The 23,595-nt window shown below is 37.7% G+C and overlaps 1 protein-coding gene across 4 annotated transcripts in view; it reads right to left on the bottom strand.

Annotated features, from left to right (window-relative positions):
- The window catches only part of LOC111155683 (dual specificity tyrosine phosphorylation regulated kinase 1A), a 146,408-nt gene that overhangs the window by 16,701 nt on the left and 106,112 nt on the right, over positions 1-23,595 (bottom strand). For 3 of the 4 annotated variants that reach the window (XM_022515976.1, XM_022515978.1, XM_022515979.1), the window contains 6 exons: positions 17,604-17,723; positions 15,372-15,560; positions 11,220-11,367; positions 6,446-6,732; positions 3,797-3,943; positions 1,817-1,957 (listed from right to left, as the gene is read on the bottom strand). In XM_022515976.1, coding sequence (XP_022371684.1) covers positions 1,817-1,957; positions 3,797-3,943; positions 6,446-6,732; positions 11,220-11,367; positions 15,372-15,560; positions 17,604-17,723 — 1,032 coding nt within the window. The remainder of the gene's footprint in view (positions 1-1,816; positions 1,958-3,796; positions 3,944-6,445; positions 6,733-11,219; positions 11,368-15,371; positions 15,561-17,603; positions 17,724-23,595) is intronic. The other variant, XM_022515977.1, reaches the window with a different exon arrangement.

The following is a 23,595-nucleotide window of genomic DNA, read 5'->3' as shown; positions in this document are numbered from 1 at the left end:
AAAAGAAAGAATAAAATCACTGAGAAAATAAAAGCACAAAGAAACCCAATGATAGCACATGCACTCAATTTATACTTATAGTTAAATTCCCTAGTATATCCTTTATAATGTAATCATTCGGTTCTGGATTTAATTTTTTTTTTTTTTTTTTTTTTGGTCATTGCAAAATTCAAAAAGTTACTTTCTACTTTAAAAATTAAGTCAGTCGCTGATCGCAGCTAAGGGAAATCTCATAAAACCTATAGTTAATGTGTAGTAAATATAGGTCAAGATACTCACTTTCAATTTTAAAAAGGGAAAAGATCCATCTACTCTTTTCTGAAATGCCCCCCCCTTAATTTTTTAAAATAACAATTATAGCTCAATTTGGGAGAAATGATAGGTTACAGCCCATAGTGGCTTAACTATGGTTTTAGAAGACAGAAATATGAATGCGATGGGATGACTGTTTTATTTAGAAAAAAGAAAAAACTGGCAGAAGAAGACAAAAACTTCAAAATGGAGAAAGTAGTAGCCTGTATTGAGAGATAAACATAAAGGAGGTTTCATATCCTCCATGCTAATTCAAATCGACTGGTAGGAGCTATTTCGAATGCTGGGGAAACGAAGAAGGATTCCCAGGGCTGTGTTTTGGTTCAAGGGGAAAGGGGCCAGGCCTGATAAGCTAGTGATGTGGATAAAGGCAAAAGGATTCAGGAGACCTGCATAGTATTTCCCACCTCCTTCTTAAGGGGAGGAGGCACACTCTGGCTGCCAGATATTACACTGCCTCGAACTTGAGAGAATCAGACAGGATGCAGTAAGCTACAAATCAGCTGTGAAAGATACAATCACGGATACAATTCCAAACATTCTAAAGAAAATCTTCCAATATTAAAAGTTGAGACTCCACAGCTATGTGAAGGTGAATTAAAGCAAATAACCATCATCTTCAGTTCACTGGAAATGACACCTGGTGGCAGCATCGCTAAAATCCAAGGGCAAAATAAAAAATGGAGCAAAAATAAATCCCCAAGTGTAAAAATGCAAAACGATCATCCCAAGGTGTCTGGTATGTACATATCCCAAACAATCAGACAGTTATACATTACATTCATTTTATACTACCAACAAGCTAGATTATAAAACAGGATTATTTTTAAGAAGTTGAATCAAGATGCAAAGTTGCCATCATGTACTCTGTTAAACGGACACCGTTTAGGTATCTGAAAAAAAGTTCTCAGCTAAAAGAAAATTACTGAAACAAACCTAATGATTTGAAAACCTCACGCTGAGGATTTTGGAGATGTGACATTCCTGCTATCCATGCCACTAAGCTAAGAACCTGCACTGAAATCGATCCAAGGACTCTAGTCAGTTCATATTCTTGTCACAAACTGCCTAGTCAAAAATCTTTTTCTCCTATCTGAAATTTAAATAATAAAAAAAGAAGCATGATGTACTGTAATTATGACCTCTGTGGCTCACAGATGAAGTACTGTTAACTGTGACTTCATTACAGACCCACACTGTGAGGGAAAAAAGGTCAAATTTCCTGATTCTACTGCTATAACGAGGCCCGGTGGTTTGATCGGCTGTCTCACAAAGCAGACACAGAGTTTGCAAAATGAAGTCTTAACTCTAACCGGGAAACAAACACTGGTCCAGACAGCTCAGGTCAAACTATACCCAACTTTTAAAGAAATACACACCTAAGTTATTAATGAAACTGTTAACTAAAACACAGATGTCAAATAAACATAAAATGAGCTACAGAAAGACCGCTCCAGTAAAATAAATAACAAAGGCTTAAAAAAAAAAAAAATCCCTATTTTACCCGTTTTCCATCTTTGGTCTTCTTTAAGTTCCAAGTGCCATCTGGCAACTTCTCAAAGAACTTTCTTGCTTTTGGTGCTTGGTCAAGAATATGAGCAGGTGGAATATTCAGAACTTCCACTATTTTATTCATCTGATCTACCTGTATTAAAAATAGAAATAAAAAAGCCTGTAACTTCTACTGTAGTACATCCTACTTCGGCTCATCAATTCATCCATTCGTTCATAAATTATAAATAAATAGAGCATCTCCTGTGTGTCACACACACCTCCAAGCACTGAGCACAGAATCATGAACAAAACACATGAAGTCCCTCCCGTCCGGCAGTCCCCTCATTCCCCACAGGACAGGGCGGATAATTCAACAAACACATAAAATCAAATAACCATCAAAAAGGAAAAATTCCAGAGGCTTCATCAAGCGTGGACCGAATAAAGTGTTCTTTTTTAAGTACAGATTCCGTCACTCAAATACCAAGTGTCTACCACATGCTAGAAACCGCGCTCAGCAGAACATAGCAATAAACAGAACAGACAAAAATCTCTGCCAAAAAGTTTATATTACAGGAGAAGAAATCACTACTAGACAAATATATAATTAACTATATTATGTCGATGCCAAATAAGAACTACGGAGAAAATTAAAGGGATGGAGAGTGACAAGGGACACGGCAACAGGTACTAGAGGATCACAGAGAAGATGTTGTAGGGAGAGCAAAGACCTAAGGCAGTGAAGGAAGGAGCCATGGTGCTCCCTGGGGACAGGGACTTTAAGGCACAGGAAAGAACTAATGCAAAGGCCTTTGGTATGGGCCCACAGTATGGGCCTAGGTCTACTGTTTCCAAGGGACCACAGAGCAAAGCTTTGTGCTGGGACTGAGAGAGTGAGGGGAGGCAAGGTCGCAGAGAGATAGCAGGAGTCAGAGGGAGTAGGGGATTTTTGAGCCACTCAAAGGACTTGGCTTTTACAATGAATGAAATGGAAGCCACTGAAGTTTCAGGGGATTTAACAGAATATAGTTAATTATATTTTATCATATTTTAATTATAATTAATACAGTAGAATTTAATTTCACACTGTTTAAGCCCATGAAAAAGATACTACTTTACAGGGTAATATTACTGATAACAAAACAAAACCAATCACACACTATGCGAGTCACTGCCCAGGAGTCGCTCACTAGCTATAGTTCAACTGAATTAACAAGACAGAGGGGACAGGTTTCTGACACCATACTAACAGTTGTATAACCCAGTGTAAGTTAAGTCATTAAATTTTGTTGGCCTTTCTTTTCTTATTTATAAATGTAATGGACTGATTAAGATCTGTAATGGTTAACTTTCCTTTTTAAAAAACAAGAAACCCTGTAATGTTTTAAATCAATGAAAAGTCCAATTTCTCTGACTGCCGGAGAGCATGGCCTCTCCCATGCCCTCTTAGGCACTGCCTCTAACCTCTAAACACCTTCTAAGAACAGACTGAAAACCCATGAATTAGAAGAATTACATATCATCTGTAGCTGCTGAATTCTATAATCCTAATTCATCCTCAATTATTCAGATCAAACAGCCCTCCACAAGGCCACTGGTCATCACTTCTTAAATTCCAAATCATACTTTCAAAATTTACAGCGATGTTTACATTGTTCTTAGGGTGGCCCTTACGCATTTTTATCATCATTTCCGTTACATTATACATAAAATCTGTAAAAAATTTAAACCAGAATGCTTAACTTTTATTAACTTCCTATTCTTCTCAGTAGCAAATTGAAAGATCTCATTTCCCACCTCAAATCCTAAACTCACCATAATGATAACTGAAAAAACTTTAAAAATGGATAAATTCAAAAGTGTCCCAACATTTTAATATTTAATAGGCATATTTTCCTAAAAACAATTTTCAGGTTACACTGTCATAGATTAAAAACAAAAAGAAATTATGAAAACAGAAACAGAATTTTAAAAGCAATCCATCATATACCTCATTGGCTCCACTGAACAGAGGTTCTCCAGTGTGCATTTCAACCAAAATACACCCAAGGGACCACATGTCAATAGCAAGGTCGTAAGGCATTCCCAGTAGCACCTCTGGAGACCGATAAAAGCGACTCTGAATATACTGGTATATCTGAAATATATTTCAATATCGTATTAATTCCAACATAAGTTTTGTTTAATTATGCTCCACACTGAATTAAGTACATTTAACTAGAATTAACAGAAAAAAATAATCGGCTAACTCCTAAATTTGGGTTCCATTTACCCATTTCAACCTTCTACTACAAGTATTATCTAAACAACTAAACATTTCAAGAGTGGTTACTCTGACTGTGAAATGCAAAACACAACACAACAAGTCCTTCCATTTAGTGCAATCCTAACTGGTAATCAAGATCCACACCCTAAAACAAATAATTATGCCTTATTAGAAAAAAGACATTATTGAGAATAGTTTGTTTCTCTATTATTCTTTCCTGCTATGGCTGGCACTTGGTTTACCATTAATGGAAGGACTAAATTGTATTTAAATTAACCTTAAGAATGTATTTCAGCATTAAGTCAAACAAACTCTGTACACCGTAAATGACAGTTCAGGTATCTACACTGTAGTAGTCTCAAAGATAAATGTGAGAAAGGCTGCTAGTAAAATCCAAATGGGAGTCGTTTCTGACCAATCACTTCTGCCCTGCACTCCTCCACCTCAGTCTAAGACTTCTTAGGAAAAGAAAACCTTGAAATGGATAATTTTCAACAAAGTAATCAGAGAATGTCTTAAGAAACCAATTCATCTTCACTTAGCCATTGTAAATTTGTACCTAGCAATATCATGAAAGCAAAGAAAGTTTTATGTAAAAAGAGAAAGAAAGAAACAAAATCCTCCTAACTAAAACTTCCTCACTTAACACTCTCGACTAGGCGGCCAGCAGCACAGTGCTGCTTTCTCCTGAATGTTTCTGTGGCTCCCACCAGAAACTCCAGCCAAATCTCCAAGAATAACCTGAGGCCCCCATAAGCAGGTCAACCCAACTTTAATGCCTTGTCAGAGTAAAGAAGCTGAAATTCAAAGGGACCGAGAAGAAGTATTACGTTTCTAAGCGCTCACAAACCAACAGCCCTGGTAAGCCCCAAAGACTCCCTACCAGTAAGATTGTCTCATTCCCCGGCTTATGCAAAAAGTTTGTCAGTCACCTATACATTTTGGTTAAAAGCAGTGGTTGGGTCATCTACAATGTTGTGCCCCAAAATCCCCCTGAAATACACCTGCCCTGCCACCTTCTGAGACTGAGACTAGGGTAGGGTCACTGCATGTGTATTTTAGAAAGGATCTCTCATTCTATCTGATACACTGAACACAGTTTAAAACCTAATTGAGCCAAAGGGATAGTTGTCTCAGTTCGGCTGGAGAGACACTGTAGTGTTTGATATTAGTATGGAACATAGGATTTTGTTTAAATAGGGGGGAAATTATTCCAAATCTAAATCTATTCAAATGACTCTCAAATGGGCATGTATTTTCCATTCGCAATATACTTTATCCCACATTAACAACTATGAACAGCTCCTGATTTTCAGAGGCATCTGAAACTGCAAATTTTGCTTCCTACTCCCTCAGTTTATTTCAGTGATCTACAACACCACTGCCATGAGAGAGCTGCAGAAAAGAACAAGCCTGATAATCCTGTTAGCTGACTACAAATCTTCACGACTGAATTAACCATCCATATCTAAAACACGAAAAAAAGTTGCATAGGACAAGAACTCTCACTCACTTGGAAAAACAAAAACTGGAAAGCCAGTATGAAATACTATCTGAATGTTAGTTGTGGTTTTTCTTTTCTCCCCCAAGAAATGCAGCTTCAGTAATTACAAGTAAATAGGAACAGTGTTTAAAGTGAGTACAATATTATCAAATGATTTTAATTTCTTTCAAGAAGAAAGAAACCTATCACTTCTATGTTATATGTGAAACACACTGTTAAGAGAAGCTTTCATAACACTAGAAAGAATAGTGGGAAAAATCTGCTTTCTTAAATCCGCTAAATCTCAATCTGTATTATTGCTACAGACAGGTCTGTTTTTAGCAGTCTGAGGAAAACCAGTGTGGACACGTGTCAGAATTTACAGAGGGAGAAAAAAATTTAAACTTATTTATCAAAAACAAGTATGTCTAACCAACTGTAATTTCTACACTGTATCACCATGTGGAATGCAAAACTACCTGTATATTTCTAAACCCATCAGTTTTTGAAGAAAATCATTTATCTTGATCTATCTTTGGAGAAGAATTTCACAGCAAGGATTCAATATTCGAGTACTGGAATATCCCCAAATTCATACTAAAACCTCTACTTGCGAAATACAGTTAAAAACCACCTTAGGCATACATATAATTTTTAAAAACCTACTTTTAAAAAAGCCCAGTATCTTCTAATCCAGAATCTTGTATTTGCATTTGAAGAGATACGTCCCCAAAACATGTTTCAACACAATGTGATTAGAGTGCTGTATTTTAAGGGTAACTATCCTATAATTACCTCCAAATCGTAAACACATTAATAACATTTCAAGTATCTACCGACACTATTTTACCTAATTCTATTTTAATTCACAAGTCCTGAAATATACTTACCCTCTGCCCCAACTGACAAGAACTGCCAAAGTCAACGATCTTGATTGCACTGCGTTTGGGGTTACAAAGAAGGATATTCTCAGGTTTTAGGTCACAGTGAATGATACTAAGTTCTGGAGTTGCAAGGAAAAGCAGTGCAGTGCACATCTGCTGTGCAAACTTTCGTGTTAGGTTCAAAGAGACACCTCGAAAATTGGTGTTCCTCAACAAGTCATAGAGGTTGTAAGACAGCATTTCAAAAACTAAACAGAGATGGTTTCGAAACATAAAGTGGCGTTTCAAATGCACTGAAAGACAAAAAAAGTTTCATTTTAAATTATACACGCCAATAAAATGAGAATAATGTATGCATGAACTCTCAATCTACAACATTTCAATGTCAAATGTAGAGTGAAAATCAAGTTAAAATTTGGAGATCAGCATTCTGCAGTAACAGCACATTCTATAATCAGTCGGGAATATCTAAATCGTTCGTCTGCTGAGTTAAACAGGTGTGGTGTCTGCCAATAAACAATATAATGTAAGAAGTACCACCAAAAGACTTTGCTTTAAAAAAAAAAAAATGAAGTCAGGTCTGAAAACAAGCAGCAAAGCGACAAACAGTACTGAGAATACTTCAGTAACTTTATGCTCGCTTCTACGAGAAAGCATTTTTTACTTCCTCAGACCCCAACCTCACAACTTCACCTAAGCTCCACCCACTGGGATCTCCAAGTTGTGACAATGCAGGACTTGGCATTGTCTCTGGGAAGGTTTTCAGGCTCTGATACATATTCACATTCTGCTCTGCTGAGCTTGAGATCTCCCTAGTAATCTCCTGCAACAACTGTCAAAGGAAGACACAGATCTTTTTTTCTTTTAGGAAAACAAAACAAATATTTGAAAAGCACGCTTTACAAGATCTTAAAAGAGTTCATAATCAACTCTTTTGATTGTGTTCACCAAACTGGTAAATGGTATATCTTGTACACAACTGAAGGTCTGGGAAAACTTGAAAATAAAGCTCAATCAAAAGAAGAAATTACAAGTAGGCTTATGAATGAGAAAAGAGTATAGAAGCCATCACACGCTATCACGCTATCACTGCTGACCCTCTAAAAAGGCCTAATACTCACTAAATCGCTTCAAAGACTGTGCTTTTAGTACTAACACTGCCCATCAGATGAGGTCATTCAGTGAAGTGCTGCCCTTCACTGTAAAACTCTCATATACACCAAACTGAACACTCATAACTCAACTGGAATGACACAAAACCACCCATCTGTCAAGGTTACCTTCATTTTGGTCTTTTAGTTTCATAAAAACAGAGGCTCCTCTACAGATCTATCTGGAGTAACCATAGTGGTATTCAAGGTCTGGTCCCTGAGAATGGGAATACACTGTGTTGTCCTGCACCGCCTCATGGGGAGCAGTGCACATCAACACTGTTTTTACATCATCCTGACACACACGATCCAAAGTTAGGATAAATAACAATACAAATACTTCATAGCTCTATCAGAGCCCACAGTACAACTCAACACTCTACCAATAAAAGGAATCCTTAAAGGTTACTGAAGAATGTATAATATCTGCTCTTAATCACCGAAGTTCATATGTTTCATACTAAAAACAGAGCTCCACATGCAATAGAGACACCCCACAAACTTGGTCAAGAGTTTTAATTTGATTAAGCAATAGCCACAAAAAGAACGCAAAAAAGTAAATGATGCCACAATTCCAGTTTAATTATGAAAATTCCTTTAAGAAGCTCTGTGATTAGAAAGTTCCTCCAATGGGGGTGCCTGGCTGGCACAGTCAGTAAGCATACGACTCTGGATCTCGGGGTCATGAGTTCAAGCCCCACACTGGGCATGAAACCTACTTCAAAAAAGAAAAGAAAGTTCTTCCAGTGGAAGATCAAGCCACTTGGTTCCACTTGACTTCCCAATTCATTATTCCTTTACTGAGTATCTACAATGTACTGAGCACTAAAGATGTTGTCAAATCTCCAACACAAGTATATTTATGTATCTTTTAAAACTGAACTTTGGGGATAATGGAGGGTCAGCAAAACTTTGTTCTAGACCTAAACTGAATTTTCTTTTGACTAGATCATGACAGGTACCAAATAATCCAGGTGAGAAATTATGCTACATGGTCAAGTAGTAGTTTTAAGTTTCAAAGACTTAAGATTATAAAACTCATCAGAATAAATTATATTTATCTATCACACTGAACAAAAGTTATTTATATCAGAAAAGAGCAATATGACTTTGAGACATCTTAAATTTAAGTATCAAATCTACCTGCAGCACTAGGTCTAAATCTAAAGGTTTTATTTGCCTTCCAATAGAGAACCTCAGTTCCTTAACACACTGCATTCACCACCTCCCTAAATAAGAACTTAAAAAAAATTTCATCTAAAAAACATCAATCATGATTAATGCAACTTTCATAATCATTTTAAAGTTTGCTAAAAAACAAACGTTATTTATTAAAATTTATTAAATTTTTTAACTTACTAAAAAAAGTTTATTAAAAACAAAAATGACAGGCATTATTATATACAACCAAGTGGCTGGCATTTATTGAATACTTACTATATACTTGCCATGTTTTCTTTCAATAAGGCAGAATTAAAATGTTATAGTAATGCTATCAACATATTCTCTACTACTTAAGCAAACACTCAAAATACAACATACAAAAATGAGGAGGAAGAAGTGGAGAGGCATGTCCACAGATTACTTTGTAAGTCAAGTATCCTTCGAATGTCCTTCTTGTGCTTCTATGTCCCTTAAATGGAAATACACTCAAACTTACACTAAGTTATAACTGACACTGAACAATAAGTGTTCAGTGAATATGAAAAGCTTTTAAATACAGATGTAATTGCAATGGATTATATCAGGTATCTACAGAGAAGAAACTAAGAAAGAAAAGTTAATAGTATAAAAGCTCGTTTTCTTGCAATACTGGGGAATGAAGGGTGTTCATAAATGAAATCTGATCTTGGTATCTGAACCTTACATTTTTTTTTTTTTTTTAAGTTTATTTATTTACTTGTCAGAGAGAGAAAAGGGGGGGGGCAGAGAGGAAGGCAGAGGCAGAGAGAGAAGCAGGCTCCCCCCGCTGAGCAAGGAGCCTGATGTGGGACTCGATCCCAGGACCCTGAGATCATGACCTGAGCCGAAGGCAGAGGCTTAACCGACTGAGCCACCCAGGTGTCCCAGAACCTTAAATTTTTAAACATGCATTTTTTTCTTTTCTGTTTCCACCGTTTTGGACAAACTAAAAAACCATATTGCCCTACTTACTCATAAAAAGGTATTTTATTACATAAAATTTAACCTCATGTTTATCAGGTAAAGCCAACATTTCTGAACAGGGTTGCTATGTATACATGCCTACAGGGAACTTGCATAGTTACTTGATCCAAAGGTCTCAATCCTAAAATTGATGGCATCTTGTATTTATACTTGACGGCAATTTATTTCTCAGTGGCACATAAAATAATGGAGTCTTACAATCATTAGCATCATAGATTTGACTGAGAATAGTATTAAACAAGGCATAATTATTAATGTTATGCCCATGTATCAACTGATCCTAGACTTCACTATTTGTTTTTAAAGATTTTATTTACTTATTTGAGAAAGAGCACAAGGGAGGGACAGAGGGAGAGGGAAAGGGAGAAGCAGGCTCCCTGCTAAGTAGGAAGCCCATCACGGGGCTCAATCCCAGGACCCTGAGATCACGACCTGAGCCAAAGGCAGAGGCTTAACCAACCGAGCCACCCAGGCACCCCCAGACTTCACTATTTTCATAATTATTCTATCTTCTTTTTGTTTTCAGGAAAAACACTGTAAGACAATGAAACAACAGAGTCTGACTCGGGCAGAAGTAGGTTCAGATGCTAGCTGCAGGGGCCTGGGAACTTGGTTATGTTATTCTTTGTATATAAACTGTCTATAATAGGGGCGCCTGGGTGGCTCAGTGAATTGAGCCTCTGCCTTTGGCTCGGATCATGATCTCGGGGTCCTGGGATCGAGCCCCACGTCGGGCTCTCTGCTCAGAGAGCCTGCTCCACCCCCCCACTCTCTGCCTACTTGTGATCTATCTCTCTCTCTCTCTCTCTCTCTGTCAAATAAATAAATAAATAAATTTTTTAAAAAATAAACTGTCTATACTATAAGGATTTCCTTATAGGTATATATATTATTTATCTAATGTAAGTTTCCTTATAGGACTGCTGTGACTATTGCAGAAGATGGAGAAGAACACAAGAATATGACAGGAGTTTGTTAAAAAGTGGCTATTACCACTTTTCTGCTAGTTTTTAAGTCTTAACAGCTTCTAATGCTGCCAAACTGACAGAACCTGGGGAGGAGTCTGGGATCTTGGCTAAGATGTTCCAAAATTGGTTCTATAATATATTAGCTTACTTCTAATTTCTAAGCTGTATTAGAAATGGTTAAAGTTACCAAAAAAGAGGACCCCTGGGTAAAATTGCACCATTAAAGCAAAGAAATGGCACTAGTAACTTGTAAAATATGACACTATTCTTGATTCTTTCTAAATTATATGCCACCTGGAATGCCCATTCCCCAAGATCTAGAGTGTTACTGCCAACTCGAGTAACATTTAAATCTACACCCCCCCCAACAGAAGTAAACAGTTGAATTTTTAACCTAGCACTTTAAGATATAATCAATGTATTTTCATACATAAATAACCATTAACTCAAACTTCTGGTCCAGATGAGGACACGTGGCTTTATTTGTTCGTTTACCTATGTAGTATTTCATTTCAGTGTCATGTTTGTTCATGAGCTCAAGAAGTCGCACTTCTATCTGGGCTTGATTAAGAAAAGCCTTCTTGTTCTTTATTATTTTAATGGCAACCCATTCTTGCTCCACACGATCATAAGCCTTTACAACCTGAAAGAGAAAAAAAGAGGAATAATTCTCTATTTCATTAGTGGCCAAAATTTCACATTTTACAATTCACCTTAATTGTATATTTCCCTAATTCTCACTTTTCTGACCTCCCTAAGCAGAAGAGGTCCTATTCATTTCCATTCAGTATCATTCATCTATTACTTTACAGTCAACTTTAAGTCAATCTTTTTATTATTTCTTTATTTGAGAGGTAGAGAGCATGAGCAGGATCAGTGGGAGAGGGAGAGGGAGAAGCAGACTCCCCACTGAGCAGGAAGCCCCATGCTGGGTAGATCGCAGGACCTGAGCTCACCTCAGATCACAATCTGATCTAAAGGCAGATGCTTGCTTAACCGAAATGAGCCACCCAGGCGCCCCCAAAGTCAGTCATTTCAATTAACTTTCTTTTGTATCCTTACACGGTTTCTAAATATCCACAATATCACTTTCTTTTTAACAAAAGCTAGATTAACTCTTTTCCTCCAGAAGTAAGTTATAAATCTTATCAAGTGCTTTGGTTTGGGAGAAAGAACCTGATTTAAATCTCAAGTATACATGTAAAATATTTAAAAAGTTCTAAGTCATTTGAAAAATGCAGGTAACTTCCTAACCTTAAATTAGATTTTCAGAAATTAAAACACAGGTATTTAACAAAAGACAAATCTAATACAAATTACCAGGGAAGTTCCATGATAAAAGTCAAAAGCCACAATTAGATGGTCTTGATAGTTATAAAATCAATGCCAAGAAAAATGGAGTGCTCATGAGCAAAATCACTATGTACACCTCTTGTTTTAATTTTACTTGTGGAGCATAAGTAATAACACGGAGGACATTGGGTGAAGGAGTGAAGTGAGTTGGGGGAAATCGGAGGGGGAGACAAACCATAAGAGACTGTGGACTCTGAGAAACAAACTGATTTGAAGGGGAGGGGATAGGGGGTTGGGAGAGCCTGGTGGTGGGTATTAAGGAGGGCATGTATTACATGGAGCACTGGGTGTGGTGAATAAACAATGAATCTCGGAACACTGAAAAAATAAAATTAAATTAAAAAAAAAAAGAACAAAGGAGTTTCATATTATTAACAAAGATTTACATAAAAATTAGAAAATCAATGCACAGATAAAACTATCCACAAATCAGAAACCCACTACAACTGATTAAAAGTTAATTTATAATCTATGTAGTCTGAATAGGCAATAGCTTTATCCATTTTCTAGCACATTCACAAAGTCTGGAGATGTAGGGAGAACTCCTTGTGATTCCAATGTGTAGGCTGTCCCACTGGAGAAGAGAAGTAAATGGAACGCATGTTCCAAAATTTACATCAGTCAAGGTTAGATATATTGTCAAGGATTATATATGCTTCAGTTAAAATCAAACTTGGAATGAAAAATGCAATTATTTTTGGTTTTACCCAATTCTAAAAAATACAATCTATTGTCTTTAAAATCAGAGATCACCCGGTAAACATGTGACCAAGTGGTTTTGACATTCTTCTGCTCACTGACTATACTACTGGCACGGAGAGCTGCAGCCCCACGCCCAGATCCCAGTGGTCTCCAGGACAAAGGCCACCAGCAGGGCCCAACTATTTACTGACTTAGCAAATAGTTAACTGGCTAAATGCTAAAGCAATGGTTTTTGACCCTGAATTACACGTTCAACAGGCAGTTAGAAAAATACAAATGCCCAGGATCCAGTCACAGAGACTCTGATTTAACTGGTCTGGAGCCTAGGCAACAGTCCTCTCCCCCAAACCTCCCTGGGAAATTTCAATGTGCGATCAGGACTGATAACAACCACTGGCAAAAGAAATGAAGGAGTCCCTTATATGACAAAGATCTGGCAGAGTTTAGAGAAAGTCTGACTAAGACAGTACGGAAGACATTACTTGGTGAGTGACAGGTCCAGAACCTGAACACCCTTCAGCTTAAGGGAGGCATCAGTCTGACCCAATGAGATGGGGTGTGATGTCAAAAAGGCCTCTATTTTCAAAGATCTAACTACGCTCACTTGCTCTTAGGAACTGAAGTATGAGAAAATTAAAGTGAAGAGGAGGAGAAAAACATCACTCTGAACACAAAGACTAAATATTTAGCGAAAACTTTAAAAAAAAAAAAAAAAAAGGAAAACAAAGTTTAGAGTCTGCTGTATGGCCACAATTTTCATGGTGGACAACATATTAGTTAGAAAAATGTCCTGCTGGGGGACCTGGGTGGCTCAGTCATTAAGCATCTGCCTTCGGCTCAGGTCATGATCCCAGAGTCTCGGGATTGAGCCCTGCATCGGGCTCCCTTCTTGGCAGAAGGCTGGCTTCTCCCTCTCCCACTCCCCTTGCTTGTGTTCCCTTCTTCACTGTGTTTCGCTCTGTCAAATAAATAAATAAAACCTTAAAAAGAAAGAAAAAAAATATCCTGTTGAAGGCAACTGCCTGAACAGGTGGTATAATTTTCAAGATGAAGACAGCAATCCCTCTATCTAGGGTGTGCATCGCCTTACTAAAATCTGGGCCTTAGAAATGCCTCTCCTTAAGAGACTGACAGAGAAGTAGAAGCTGCTTCTCACAAAAAAGTAGTATTTCATAAAGAGGGACTCCCAAACTACTGAGAAACCCTAACTCAAAGAAAAAGAGCTTATGAATCAAGGAAAAGTTCTCTGAGTTATGTACAATTATCGAAATTCCTTGAAATCATGGAAAGGGGGAGGAATTTTATGCAGATGTCAGGAGGGCCTTGTAAAGCCACAGTGGCATTACAGCAGTCCTTTAGCAACCTCGTGTGGATCTCCTTACAGGTTTAATAGCTGCCATCCTTGCGGGTCTACACCTGTGGCTGCTAATGACCTACCATATACTTTTTGTCCTAAGCATGATCAGACTGACACATGAAGAATTTTCCCTCACAGGTTGAGAAGAGGCATTTTTTCCTATCTCAGGGCAGGAACAGATCAGTAAGAGCATGTGTTCTGTACTTTTTTTAAAAAACCCAAAACAAACATTTTTAAAAAGTAGTTCAGGAAAAGTCATTTTAAACCGCATTCTATCCTCATTACTGAGAAGTCAGAAGTGGTGTTTGGACTACAGGTTAATAACGGACTCCCCACACCAAGTCTGCAAGGCAAAGGAGATGGGAATCAACAGTAAATCACACCTCAAACCAAACCAAACCAAACAGAGGGACTGGATGAGATAGGATCGACAAGCGAGAGTAGCTGGGGGGTCCACAGCCAGAGAAAAAGTTTTTAAAAGAGCAAGGACGAAGGTGTGATGGCTCTCAGTCTGAGCATAGCTGATACAGCAGAGAGATGTATTTAGGGTTTTGTGCTTTGTAGCGAGGCCGGGTGGGCAGGTGAGGAGGGGAGAGCTATGATCGGAGAAGCAGCCAGAAACAAAGATAAACATCAGGTCTCTTGGGGAGCCCCTTCCTCACTCTTCCTGCTCGAAGCTGCTGAATGAGCCGTTCCATCACAAACACCCCCATCACAGTACCAGCTATGCTGGTGCTGGGAGAACAGGAAGAGGAAATCCTAAAGACCATCTGCCCACTTCAAGGCCTGATAACAGAAGGTGACACAGCCCCTGGCTTTCCCAGACTCCAAAAAAATAACAGGGCACCTGCTGTGCCAACGGAACTCTTATCTTTTTAAAAAGGATTATCAGGCAGGAAGGTAATTACTTCTAGCATCCACATCGAAGAATCATCCAGACTATACGAGAGGGGCAACATCACGTATTAGTGATTACAACCCACCACTCAGTCATTAGTAAGATACGTACTAGAGAGCTGCTCTAGAAAGTAAATACGGACAAAGAAAGTCTAATGGAGTTTTAGAGCTGATGTAGTTTTACTAGCTTTAAAGAAGTATGATGATCCAAATGCTCACATATCCACTGTTTACAATATATTACAAACACTGAAAGCATACCACTGAGGGAAAGGTGTAACAACATGCTTCACTATCAAGTTCTAATTTAGGAAATTCAGCATTTTCCATTAAATTACCTGTCCAAAGGAACCTTTGCCAATCAAGGAGTCGATTTCGTAACGATCCATCCACTTCTCTCCGTTTTTTACAATATAATCATAGTTATCATCATCATAACCATCATTGTAAACCTTCCGCTCCTTCTTATGACTAGAATCGTCTCCCTGGCCCTGTTGGTGTCGTCGCTTCTTTTTTGCATAGTAAACCTGAAATGAGAGTATACAGTGTTTATAATTTAAATCTTTGGCGGTTAGCAGGAGGCATATACATATATACATACACACATATGATATGTATCAAGAACATGTATGAGACAAGTCTGCCATCAGGAGGAAAGTGATGAATTTTTATTCTTTATAACAAATACCAAAAAATGAAATAAAGAACTTTCTACAGTTGCTATTAGAATTACATGATAACACGGATATATAACCAATGAAAAATGTCTACCCTGAAATTCACTTTTCAATTATACTGTTTGTACATTTTATAAACAGATGTTAAGTGACTAGTCCAAAGTAGCCCATTCAAGAAGACTAACAGGGCCCAATTTACATTTATGTCTTAAACTAGGGTATAATTTCTATACAATGAGGGGGCACAGCTCTTAAGAGTGTAATATAAGGGATTTGGCAGGAAAAATATATAGAGATGCCAATGTAATCAGCAAACGCCAAACCAAATAAAGAGCATTTTCATCCTCCTCATGTCGGTATCTTGCATGCCCTCTGCCAGTCCATCCCAATTTTACATTTACTCTGAAGGCAAAAAGTTTTAAATATGAAAGTCAAGATACATACGAACTGAAGTTCTACTAATACAAAAGACCCTCTGAGAAGTGCCCACTTTTTTAAGTCTCTAACAAAGTAACAATTAATGAAAAAGCAGCCACTCTCTCCCCCTCCCCACACTAAAGGCCGTAAATCCTGTGACTGATCATAACTGAGTTATTTTCCTTACTAAATTGTTTCTAAGACCAGTAAGAAATAACAGGTAGACTAGGCAATAGCCCAAGTAACTGGTAACTAACTGAGGAAACTATAAATTACACTGCATAGAATAACATCAGAACAACTCTAGTTTACAAGATGGCAAAACGGTTAAAAGACTTCAGCAAAGCTACTGTTTTTGGTGAAACGCTTGTTTGACCAAAGCTTAACAGCAGCTTTGTTAACAACTTTTTTAGTTTTGTTAACAGTTAACCAGATATTAACAAACTGACATGAATAAATTGTTAGTAATTTATCAGATTTTTCAGGTAATCCAAAGCTAATTTGGCACATCTTTTCTAAATCATCGATTGTGTACAAAATCCAACTGAAAAGTGTTCCTCACTGAGTTCATTCTAATCATATCTTTCCACATTGCCACAGTAATATAACGATACTGGCATTAAATGGCATCAAAGTGCAGTAAAATTTACACATACGTAAGAACATCCTTTTAGTTAAACAGCTCTAGAGCTGCTAGAGCATAACCTTTTAGTGTGACAGGACATAGGGCTCCCATGAAGCGGAAAGGAAGCACAGGCACGTCTACTCTTCTCCAGAAAAGCTCATTTCATAATTAATTACAAAGCTAGAGCTGAGGCTAGAAGCAAATGGCAATCAAGTCAAAGGTCTAAGACACCAGAAAAAAATTTATGCAAGTGAAGAGCCAAGTTGGAATAGGAGTAATTCAAAGTGCTAAGTGGGGTTTTTTTAAATCTATTTACATTCACCAAAAAGGTTTTTAAATATCTTACAACAGAATAACACACATAAAAATTTAAAAGACAATTTAAAACCATAGAAATATATATATATATATATCAAATAAATTAGGACAAATGCCTCTTAACTGGGTATAAATAGATCTCTGAGCTTCCTGATATCCATGGCAAAAACAGAAAGAGATATATAAAATTTAAGCAAAATTCTAACATATACATAATTTTACAGTGTCCTTATTCCCTTCCTTTCTTCTTTCTTGTTTTGGAGAAGAGTTATTACAGAATTAATATCTTATCATATATTAAAAACAACTTTGAAAAAAGGGAGAAGTTATCCCCAAATATCTTAATTTTTGGCAGTCTCTGTTAATAGATTTTTCTTCTACAATGTAATTATATTATCTATAAATCTTTAACTTACCAATAATCATCAATATTACAATCACCGGGAATAAAATTTACTATGTTTAAAAGGGCCACAAAATAACGTTTCTTTCCTGCTCTATTGCAAGATATGCTGTTAAATCAATGGTCTTACCTCATTAATATGCTTATATGTTTTGATCAAGTCAACAGAAAGTTTTCTCAGAGGAGCAGTTGCTGGATCACGGAAGCTTTGGGGCATCCGCCTCTGTAACATGACAATATCAGGCATCACCTTAAATAGACAGAAAAGACTAGCACTTTAACTATACTTCACTGGTGCAAATCCCCTCTCTTCTGTAACCTGTATGTATGTATTAAAAAAAAAAAAAAAGATATCTACATTAGAACATTATACATTCTCTCTCAGTTATCTCTTTCAACATGATTCCAGTGAAGAAACCACTGGAACAAATCAATGAAATGAGAAGATAATGTGCCAGCTGCCCAAGGCTTTCGAACTTGTTCCTCAGATTAAACAGTACGATCACAGACATGGCGGGGGCCAGGAGACACACAGGATGCTGCCCAAAGAGGGCTTCTCCACCATACAAGGAATAACTTCTGAATTATTCCTAAAGTCCAACCTGCTTGACAACAGAGAAACCCAACATGCAGCTTCCTAGGACAGGATTTCAGGCCCGACTTGGCACCACGAAGCAAAGCAAGGAGGCCACGGTGCAGGGACGGAGCACGGCACTGCTCCACTCCTGAGATCAAGAGTCAGACACAACCAACTGAGCTACCCAGGAGCCCCTGCAACTTGTTTCTTTAACACAACTGAGGAAATCATGCTCTCCACGGTAACATGCCTGACCTTACCCTCCACATTCTCATTCCCCCTTAGCACCTAGCACCACCTGATATACTGTATTTACTCATTTACTGGTTTAGGCTATTCTCCTTCTCCTTCCACTACAGGAAAAACTCGGTGAGGTCAAGGATTCCTTTGTTCAGTATTGTATTCCCTTTGCCTAAAACAGTGGTGGGCACATAGATATTTAATAAATATTTGTGGAATAAACAAATGAATCCATTATACCAAAATCTCTACTTACAATTACACTAGGAGCTGACCACAGGTAAGTTCCAGAGAACACCTTAAAGCTCATGGAACTCTTTTAAAAATGAATTTCAACCACATTCCATTAACAATTCCCCCCCCCACCAATCCTAAACTGCATGTCCTTCGTCATCTAATAGGTCGTCAAGAGTTCAACCGTGAGCTTCCTGCTAGACGGGGGATGGAGCAGGGACACCCTCCATACACATACCAGGAATGCTGTGACTAGCATGTCCATGATCCTAGACTACTGTCCATACCCCACTCCTCCACCAGTAAAGAGTTCCCAACAGGCGTCAACAGATCCTCAAAACCAATTAATTCTATCAAGGTACCTATAGTCACCAACACTAGCCATCTGGGTTCCTATCCAGCTCCCACAGACACTGAAGCCAGTTAAAATCTACTGAGCCAAAAAAGCCTCTAGCAGAGCCCCTCTCCAAGGATGCTCAGGTCAATCTGAGGGGCTGAGACAGCAAATGCATCATACCAAGGCCTCACAGAAATGTTTGGAGTCTTGGGATAATTAACCAACTTAACCCACACTAACAAAAAAGAGAGTTGCGCTGTAGGGTGAAAGTGGACATAACAGGAAAGAATCTCCATCCCCTTGGTATGAAAAGTTGGGAGTGACCGTAGAGCAGTTTCCCAGGTGCACATTCTCTGAAACCAATATTAACATTAGTTTCCTCTGCCTCTATACTCAAAGTCTAAAAGGCTGTTATCCAGATGGTAAATTTACTGAATTACTATAGTAAGTTATTAATTATCTTTTCCTATGATCCTCTCCTCTTTAAGGTTCCAAATAAGGTTTAAGGGGATAAAAATTTTCAATGGGTGAAACTATTTGTCTGAAAAGAGAGCAGCAATTAGTAAGAAAACTTGAATTGCTGAATTTTTCAAATATATACTGTTGCATTTTGCTGAATATAAACAGTATGTACAGTGAGGTTCACAGGATATTTTATTCTTATACTTTTCCTTAGAGATGTAATTTAATGAATAAACAATATTGGTAATAAGCATGTCAATTATCTTTATGTGAATGAATGCTATAAGCATTTAAAATAATGGAAAAGGTTTCCCTTCACAAATTTCCTTTTTTAATTTTTAATGCAGGGAATTTATTCCAACAAGCCCCTTCTTGGGAGTGCTGGAATGCAGCCACACCCCACAATGAGGGTCTCACAGAACCCCAACCAGTGAGATATTATGTTATCACTGTAAGAAAAGTTGATGGAAGGTGTAACTGTTAGAAACAAACGAATTACTGAAGTAGTTAATAATAAAATAAGAGTAGCAGGTATTTGCAACGCACTCTGTCAGGAGCATACATATTTTTGCATCTTTCACATAATCCTCTCAACAATCTCCTGAGAATGAGTTGATTTCTTGTCACCAGCTTACAAATGGAGAACCCAAGTGTCTGATGTGAGCTGCTTGCCCAAAGTCCCGCAGCTCAGAGGGCACAGGTAAGATGGAATCCAAGACCCTGCCAAGTCCCAGGCTCTGAACCATAATACAGGACAAGAGGTCCTGGTCACATCTAGGCTTCAATTCTACTCTTTTGATCGAGTCATTTTTAGGCTACTTGTAGGACAACAAAATTGAGTTATCTTTAACAAACACCAACAAAATAAGCATATGAATGTATTAAAAATTCACTTTATTAAAAATAAGTCATATACAAAACTTCAAATGTGTTTTGAGTTTTTAACTTGCCCATCTACAATTCCACTGATATTTAAACATCTGAAAAACAGAACCAGTGACTACATCTTTCCAGGAATAATTATGCTCACTCAAAACACAAAAATCACACAATCAAGACACCAATTTTGAATATACAGACATACAAGAAACTGGATAGGAACTAATTCTGACTGAGTAACGATGGTTTTCCTGCACTCAATACGAGTCTGTGCTGTGTGCCTGGCATTTCATAAAATATCACTAAACCTCTTCTGAAGTTGGCCAACTCTGCCTATGAGGCCCAACTGATGAGCTAATTCTAAACACCTTACTTTTCTTACATACTTCTTGCAAGAGAAATTACTACCTCAGAAGAATCTGTATATATAAGCCAGATACATTCTACTCACAATCGGCCTTCATACCAGACTACATTTCATTGCTTCAAAATGGCACCTTGTATAGACCCAAGTGCCCAAACTATATGGCAAGAGCAAACTCAACTCTACACACTAAGTAACACTCCCTTCACTAACTTTCATTGCGATTTCATGTTAGGTAGCCAAATCTGTGTTTCGATACTGTGCTGCTGTACACACAATTAGGAAATAACATTTCCAAACACTCAGGTACAAACCTACACTAGACTCAAGGCTGGCCCCGAAGAATCTGAGGCTTTCTCCCTTTCCCGATACTTCTCATCAGAAAGCCAGGAGAAGGCAGAGGAACAGAGCAAGCTCCCTTCTTCCCTTCCACAGTCAGAAGAAAACCCGTGGTGTTCAGAGAACCCAGGAAGGAGCTCATCAGGCTGTTCCCATACCTCAGCCTCCCCACCTGTCCTCACAGCAAAATGGCCAGTTGATGAGCTATCCTCCTGTTGCCTCTAGTTTTTAGAGGCAACAGGAGCTATCTGGCTCCGGAACTAGAAAAACCCACATTCCCAGTGCTCACCATTCTTGGACCTTGCTGAGTGAAAACACAGATCACAGAGTGAAGAAAAGCACAGTTTGCATACCCCGCTTAAGAAAAGTTACAAGAGCTTAAACAATCTCTGTGTTTTTTTCCTGTAAGGATTCCAGAGTGTACGCTTCAGGAATTTATTTAAAACCTGTCTTTCAGCTTAATAATACCTACTCTATCCATTTTAGTTATATTCATCTCGTATTTTCATATATAATGAAGAATTAGAAGCACTATATTTTGCTTTCCTTGCTATTCTGAGAGTGACCGCTACAGCTGAAAGCCACAGGTAGCACACATCCAGAGTCCCGGGAGAGTCTACGAACTATGGAAGGTACTGTGCAAATGCCCATGGCGCAAAAGGACCGAGCATTCCTAACATCAAGCATACTTTTCTACGATTCCTTCTACTACATTTCTCCTGCTTCCTAAATTTATCTTTTGAACAAAACTGGGTTTAAAAACTTATATAAGACACAGCACTCATATAACCAGAAATAAAATGTTAAAGTTCGCTCATTTCGATTATTTGTTCAATAAATCTTTTGGGGAGAAAAACATACTGATAGGATGACTATTAAGAAACCACTGAAATCAAGTAATAAAATTATAGAAGTTTACAGCTAGACTTAAGTTTAGAGAAGCTTAGGTTTAGGGGGTTATAGTCTAAGGTCCCAATCTCACCTGCAAGGAACAGACAGAAGGGCCCATGTGACCTGACTCACCTCACACAACCACATCATGAGTCAGGACCTTGAGCCCGTGTTTTAGGACCTCCAGACCATGCCATATCAATGCAGTTTTAGTGTTTTATACTTCAGTAATAAGAAAAACCTCTTCTAATCTGCCTCATTAGGTTCAGAAATTCCTGGGGTTGGCAGAAATATCTGGCTGAATATTGTTACTTAAAAGACATTCTTTTTGTATCATATGAATCTTTAAAAATATTTTATAACTTAAAATGGAAATACTAAATGAATTTTTTATCTTAAAATCACCCACAAATAAGATGTTAGCTGTATCTAAAAACAGGTACTGCGCTAACTGAATTACCTACTACAATAATAAAACCACAAAAGTAACTGTAAAGGACTGCAATGTTTTCCAGCACTCCGCAGGCCCCAGGTGCTACAGAACAGAAGAGCGCTGTGTCTAAGAAGAAAAGAACCTGGGCTGGACCTCCAAGTCTACTGCTTGAACACTTGGAGAAGTCACAGATGGACGCTCAGTCTGTTCAGCTGTAAAATATTAAAAACAGGTACCCTGCCTAAGAGGCTGTTTTTTGAACTGAGAAAATGAATCCAAACATACTGTTTCTTTAAAGTACTGGTGACTCTTGACCAATGCGGGAGTTAGGAATACCAACCCCCACCCCTGCCCCATGCAACTGAAAATCTCTCCAAAAACTTACTTACTGATAGCCTACTGTTGACCAGAGCCTTGCCAATGAACTGCTGATTAACACATACTTTGTATTTTATATACTCTATCCTTAACCATAAAGTAAGCTAGAGAATGGAACCTATTACTAAGAAAATCCTAAGGAAGAAAAATATATTTACATTACTATACTCTATTTATAAAAAAAAAAAAAAAAAAAATCCATGTGTAAGTGGGTTTGCTCAATTCAAACCCATGTTGTTCAAGGGCCAACTGTACAATACAAATGATTCCTTGTGCTATTACTACTTTTTGGATGTCCACAGAACTTTTTTCTGGTATATACACACTTTCCAGCTTTAAACATTCAACTGCTCCAATTCTCAAACATAAACCTTCTCAATTTACTACATAAAACAAATTCTTAAGTCTTGTCATAATTCATCTTACTATTAACTGTGAATGTTATTCACATGCTACATACACTTTATAAATGTAAAGCCAGATCAAGTGCGGACCAAAATCTTAATAAATACAAGGGGTGCCCCTCATCATAATGCTACTTTACTACAGCCAACTGCCTATTAAAGCCACATGCCACTGAATTAAAAATAAAGAACATTCCCTATAAATAATCCAGCATAAAAAATACATTGAAATTTTCCAATTTTTGATCATCACTTGATATATTAAACAACCTAAAGAAAACAGTGGCAACCCCAAATCCGAAGTGCACGGAAAAAAATCCTTGGTCGGCGTTCATCATACCCTCCATCCTGGTGGAGAAAGAAATTTTACCTCAACTATAGTTAGTAAAAAAAAATTCTCCCAAACCAAAAAGCAATGCAGTGAGTGCAGTTAATTCAGGAAATATTATGAATGCACACATACACACACGCACACACGTACACATGTATGTATAGCAAGAGATTTCCACATTTATTGTTAACTATCCATTAAAAAAAAAAAAGGCTGACTCTCTAGTCTGAATATGAAAATGACCAGCAAGATT

This window comes from Enhydra lutris, unplaced genomic scaffold (genome assembly GCF_002288905.1).
Source record: "Enhydra lutris kenyoni isolate GAN:26980312 unplaced genomic scaffold, ASM228890v2 scaffoldscaffold43, whole genome shotgun sequence".
NCBI lineage: Eukaryota > Metazoa > Chordata > Mammalia > Carnivora > Mustelidae > Enhydra > Enhydra lutris.
This window is presented reverse-complemented; position numbering and strand designations above follow the sequence as displayed.